Raw genomic sequence first — 6,000 nt, 5'->3', positions numbered from 1 at the left:
GGTGGCTTTAAAGAGAGCAGAGATAACCACTTTGGTTACCTTCGCGAACACGCTAATGGGGCTGTCTGATGGCAAAGTGCAGCTGGGAAAATATTCTAAATACAACGTACACTTAACTTGACTATGGAGAAGTACCCCATACAACTTCACTTCTAAAAGATACAAACTATCCCTTTAAGTAAAATATCAAAATGTAGAAATTCTCCATTAGAAGACGTTCTGCATTCAAAATCCTACTTAAAGGTCCCATGACACGGTGCTCTTTGGATGCTTTTACCTTAGTGGTCCCCTAATACTGTATCTGAAGTCTCTTTTATATAGACCTTAGTGGTCCCCTAATACTGTATCTGAAGTCTCTTTTATATAGACCTTAGTGGTCCCCTGTATCTGATACTGTATCTGAAAGTCTCTTTTATATAGACCTTAGCGGTCCCCTAATACTGTATCTGAAGTCTCTTTTATATAGACCTTAGGTCCCCTAATACTGTATCCCCTCTTTTATATACTGTATCTGATCTGAAGTCTCTTTTATATAGGCCTTAGTGGTCCCCTAATACTGTATCTGAAGTCTCTTTTATATAGACCTTAGTGGTCCCCTAATACTGTATCTGAAGTCTCTTTTATATAGACCTTAGTGGTCCCCTAATACTGTATCTGAAGTCTCTTTTATATAGACCTTAGTGGTCCCCTAATACTGTATCTGAAGTCTCCCAATTGCTGCAAAATGAAATACATAACTATGAAATTGAATGTTGAGCTATAAATACCAGAGCCTTGCGAAGACAAGTGTGTCAAATAAAGTGATTTTTAATTCTGATTCTGAGATTCAGGAAAGGGACAAGGAAGGTAACTGTAGGTACAATGACGATTATGATTAAAAAATAAATAGAAAATAATGGCAATTACAATGTTTTACAAAATATGTGGAATAGTTTACATATTAAAAAACCTTTGTATCTAGCAAATTTGCAGTTAAATAGTCCACCATTTCCAAATATAACATTATCGTGTTGCTCAATTGGCGGGAAACAGTTATTTCTTGTTGGACCACGAAGAGTGAGCTCATTCATAGAAAAAAACCCCGTCAGCTTTACAAAGTGGTATTAAGAATAATTTCATCTGCATCTTTAACTGCATTGCTCAATGTCCGCTGACTGTTTTCTGTCATACATGCATTAGCATGACCTTTTTACAATTGCTTTATACTTTTTGTTTTTTTTCTAACATACATTATGTATACAGTGCCAACAAATGATCAATTATCCAACTAAATAACATTTAAATTACCATGGTTAACAATTAATTTGATACACACACGTTCTCTAATGAAAACAGCTGATTATACAGTACACAAACCCGCGTCATGATGGGTTATACATGTCAAAATGATTTTTAAAAACATACTAGTAGCTTTCAAATGGCAGAAAATGCCACGACACACAGCTGTACTCATTTACAGTATGCTTGAAAATAACCTTCGAAAGAAGGTGAAACCAAACGGAGGAAAAGATGGGAGTTTATATATATGTATATATATATATATATTTCACAGTGCTGAAGGATGTCAGAGATACAATGAACCTCAGCTCAAACTTCATATATTTAAAAAAAAAAAAAAAAAAAAAGTCTATCGTACACCTGGGCCCCCGGCCTTCATATTTTTTTTCCTTTTTTTCGCGAGGAGGTCACTCTTTTACTCCGACATCGGACTGATCATAGAGAAACAAAATAGTCGCCGCTTCCCTTATCTTACATCCTTATGTATTCAGGTTAAAGCTGGGGATAGTCTAGGTTCTTCTTTTTGTCAATAAATCCCACACACACACACACACACACACACACACACACACACACACACACACACACACACACACACACACACATCGTCCTGCTGCCCCGAAAACTCACAAAGGTGGATTGATCCGCTGCTGAAAATAGTCCCCAACAAATGCACTATTTTCCTCCCGTTTGTTTGATACCAATCTATCGCCCAGCTGTTTTAGGAAAAGTATTAAATTATAACGAACGTATAAACTCTTGACCCGTTTTCAAAACTTTACGGTCTTCAGTAGGATCCAGAGGGTTTGGGCTGAGACACGTTACGCTGCGGATTCTGGGATGGGAGAAAAACGTGCTCTGGTTTATCGGCATTTCTTTAAATCGATCAATCGTTGGACGGAGCCACGGTGTCTCTGCAAAATAGCCTCCGGAAGCAACTTCTTTTGGTGGAACGTGTGTACGTTCAAAAGTTGTTTTAGTCGCACAACAGAGAACTCAGATTGTCTAGCTACCCTGCAGAGATGTGAAGAGCAGTTAACCATAGTCCTCATAAATCGAAAAGAGGGAAGGTAACGGACATCCGGCAGAATTTCGTGGCAGCACCTGAACAATCCCTTGAATGAAATGTCGCAGATTTAGACTACGGTACGGAAGTCTGAAAGTACGAACGTGAAGCGAACTTTTTGTGCAGTGCGATTAGATATAAAATCGAATTGTTTTGAATGATTTTTGATGCTTCCTTTTTTTAAGTATTTTTTCATTTCTGACACTGCACGGTTACTTTTATTATTGTATTTCATACCTGTCTTATTCTATTTTAATACTCTCTTCAGCAAATTTTTTTTTAAACGGCATCGTTGCTGAAATGCGCTATACAAATGAAGCTGCCTTGCCCATCAGCGTTGAGATTCTCCCTCACAGCATGACCGACCGATCGATCCAAACTCCATCCACAAACGAGGCATTTTAAAAGTCGTTTGCTTGTCGTCTTTGTGGACGGACCCGACAAAGCACGAATTCTGACTTTTTACCAATCGGCATCATCATGTGGATATTTCGGCATAACTTTGCACTTTGAATCCCAGATAAATCTCTACCTCAAGTAGCGCAGGAAGCGGCAGTCCTCCAGATGCACTTCCTGGAGAAGGCGGCGAAATTCACCGCGCTGTGTGCGCCTCCGGATGGCGTCGTGAACCCGGATACGACGGCGTTTGGTATCGGCACTGGCGAGTCTCATTTTTGTTGCGCGTGCTCTTTTTTGTGGAGTTTGTTGACAACAAGAAAAATACTGAATGTCCTCAGCTTTAACCTTTAGTGCGGTGGTTCCCAAACTGAAAGGTAACATAAGCTATGGCGTGTAGGTGTGTGGGGTTGGGGGTACAGCAGTTTAAAATATTACGAGAAAAGGTTTTACTTTACAACTCTGGGAACTGACTCACAATGATAATGAATATATTTTGTTGCAGCGATCTCGAGGTAAACAGTAGAAATACAGCGTTTTGCGTTACAAAGTAATCTACAAGGAATGTGCAAAAGGGCGCCCCGGCAGAAAGAAAAAAAAGTTTGGGAACCACTGTATCATGTGTCCATTAATTCCTCATTAACACATCCCAGCTTCCATGAAACTAAAAACATAAATTAAATACTTTATACGTAAAACCTTCAGCCTGCGATTTGTGCTATAGTTTAAAATGTTGGTCTGCAGAGTCCGAGCTGTTAGATTCTGTATGATAGACCGTGTCCCCTCTGGTTGCTGTAGACCCCAATCAATCTACTCCAGAGTACAGCAAACTACACATACACCAAAACACACACACTCGCGCACTGACACACACACTCTCGCCCACTGACACACACACACGCGCACTGACTGACACACACACACACTTGCCCATTTACACACTCACCCATTGACACACACACACACACACACACACACACGCCCATTGACACACTCACACACGCGCACTGACACACACACTCGCCCATTGACACACACACTCACCCACTGACACACACACACACACACACACACTCGTGCCCATTGACACACACGAACACACACACACACACTCGTGCCCATTGACACACACACACACGCGTGCGCGCACTGACACACACAATGACACACACGCCCATTGACACACACACACACACGAACACACACACACACTCGCCCATTGACACACTCACACACGCTCACTGACACACACTCGCCCATTGACACACACACTCGCCCATTGACACACACACTCGCCCACTGACACACACACACTCTCGTGCCCATTGACACACACACACACACACACACACACGCACGCGCACTGACACACACGCGCACTGACACACACACGCCCATTGACACACACAATCACCCACTGACACACACACACTCTCGTGCCCATTGACACACACGCGCACTGACACACACACTCACCCACACACTCACCCACACCCACACCCACACACACACACACAGCTGTCTTGGACCAATGAGGGCGGGGCTACAACAAACGGAGGAGGACAAGCGGAGGCTGGAAGATGACCGGTGGGACAAGGTGAAGGCGCTCAGTTGTTCTCGAACAGAGACAGCAGGTCATCGCTGCTGTTGTTGGGCAGGTCGGGGGGGCCCAGGTAGGACAGCAGCTCGTCCGGGTTGGTCAGCTCAGGAAGAAGCTTAACGACAGACAGAGAATTCAAAATTAAATTCAACACCAAACTGTAGCTGTCGCACCCAACGATTATATTCACCGTCGGATAATCTGTGGATTGTTTTCTCCATTAATGGATTAGTTGTTCGGTCTCTAAAGTGTCAGGAAAAGGTGAAAAGTGTGGATCAGAGTTCCCCAAAAAGCCCAAGATGTCTTGTTTTTGATATTCAGTTTACTGTCCCAGAGGAGAGAAGAAACTAGAACACATTCACATTTAAAAAGGCTGCGATCAGAGAAGTTTGACTTTTTTGCCCAACAACAAAAAAGTGAAAAAACGATTAATTATCTAAATACTTTGCAATTTGTTTAAAAGTTGATTCATCTTTGCATTTCTACCAAATGTAAAGTCTGGAGATATAAAACTTACATTAGAGATAAATAGTGGAGGTCAAGGTCTGTATTTGCCAAAATTTTAAGAATTATATCTATGAACGCTCTAAAGAGCCAACTTAGATAAGATGCTAACTCTGCTGCTCATTGCAGAATAGCCAATCAGAGATGTTCATTGTTAAAAACAAACCCACCAGTGTTACTCGTGGTAGGTTTTTCTGCAAAAAAACATGACTTTTAAAAGTTTATGTTCAATGTTTTAACTGGGAAGGAAGGGAAATTAGCGTAAAAAAAGGATTAGGGCCACGTTTATTCTTAGAATAAAGTCAGAATTCTGACTTTAAATTCAGAACTCAAAATACATTTTCTGACTTTAATCTCCGAAATCAAACATTTCTTGGTCCTAATCCTCTTCCGTACGAAAGCAAAACTGGAGTCGAGGTTAAGTGCAGACAATGAAGATGCACGGAGAGTCAAGGCAAGGGGAAAAAAATAAAAAATACGTAACCTATTCTTAAATTATACATATGGCTTCAGATAACCTTCATGAGCAGTGATATTTTTGTACAATCACTCCGAAAATACGTCTCAGGAGGTTTTGTTGTCACCTCTGAAGTTACTGCTGCTGGTCAAGAAATATTCTCCTACAGTATGCCCCATACGACGACTAATTGTCATTTTTACACTTTTTCAAGATTATGGTTTGGACAGGACAGCTAGGTGAGAAAGGGGAGAGAGAGCGAGAGAGGGGGAAGACATGCAGGAAATCGTCACAGGTCGGACTCGAACCCTGGACCTCTGCGTCGAGGCAGAGGTCCAGGTATATATATATATATATATATATATATATATAGACATGGAAAGGATCCCCGCAGAAATAGACCTTTCTGTTCTTGAGTAAGATCCAGAGTTCCTACGCATTTTAACCAGTACTTTTCAGCAAATTTCCATGACTATGTATTCCTGACATTACACAATAAGAATACTAATCTGTGTTAAAGTTGACCCTCAGAGGTTTAACTATAAAATGAATGATAATGTCTGTGGTTCATAGTGGGATTCATAATATCGCTCCCCGAATAAAATGTTGAGGTTAAGTGTAAATACATTTATTAATGACATATTATTATACTGTGTTAAAAAAAATTCCATGACTTTTCCAAAACTTTCTGGGTCTGGA

The 6,000-nt window shown here is 41.0% G+C and overlaps 1 protein-coding gene across 3 annotated transcripts in view; it reads right to left on the bottom strand.

Annotated features, from left to right (window-relative positions):
• Positions 1–4,320: 4,320 nt before the first annotated feature.
• Positions 4,321–6,000, bottom strand: part of zmiz2 (zinc finger, MIZ-type containing 2) — a 39,266-nt gene continuing 37,586 nt past the window's right edge. For 2 of the 3 annotated variants that reach the window (XM_028601071.1, XM_028601070.1), the window contains exon 20: positions 4,321–4,455. In XM_028601071.1, coding sequence (XP_028456872.1) covers positions 4,348–4,455 — 108 coding nt within the window. In that variant the 3' untranslated portion in view covers positions 4,321–4,347. The remainder of the gene's footprint in view (positions 4,456–6,000) is intronic. The other variant, XM_028601073.1, reaches the window with a different exon arrangement.

Source organism: Perca flavescens, chromosome 16 (assembly GCF_004354835.1).
Source record: "Perca flavescens isolate YP-PL-M2 chromosome 16, PFLA_1.0, whole genome shotgun sequence".
Classification (NCBI taxonomy): Eukaryota; Metazoa; Chordata; class Actinopteri; order Perciformes; family Percidae; genus Perca; species Perca flavescens.
Note: the sequence above shows the minus strand (reverse complement) of the source record. Positions and strands in the feature narration are given on the sequence as shown.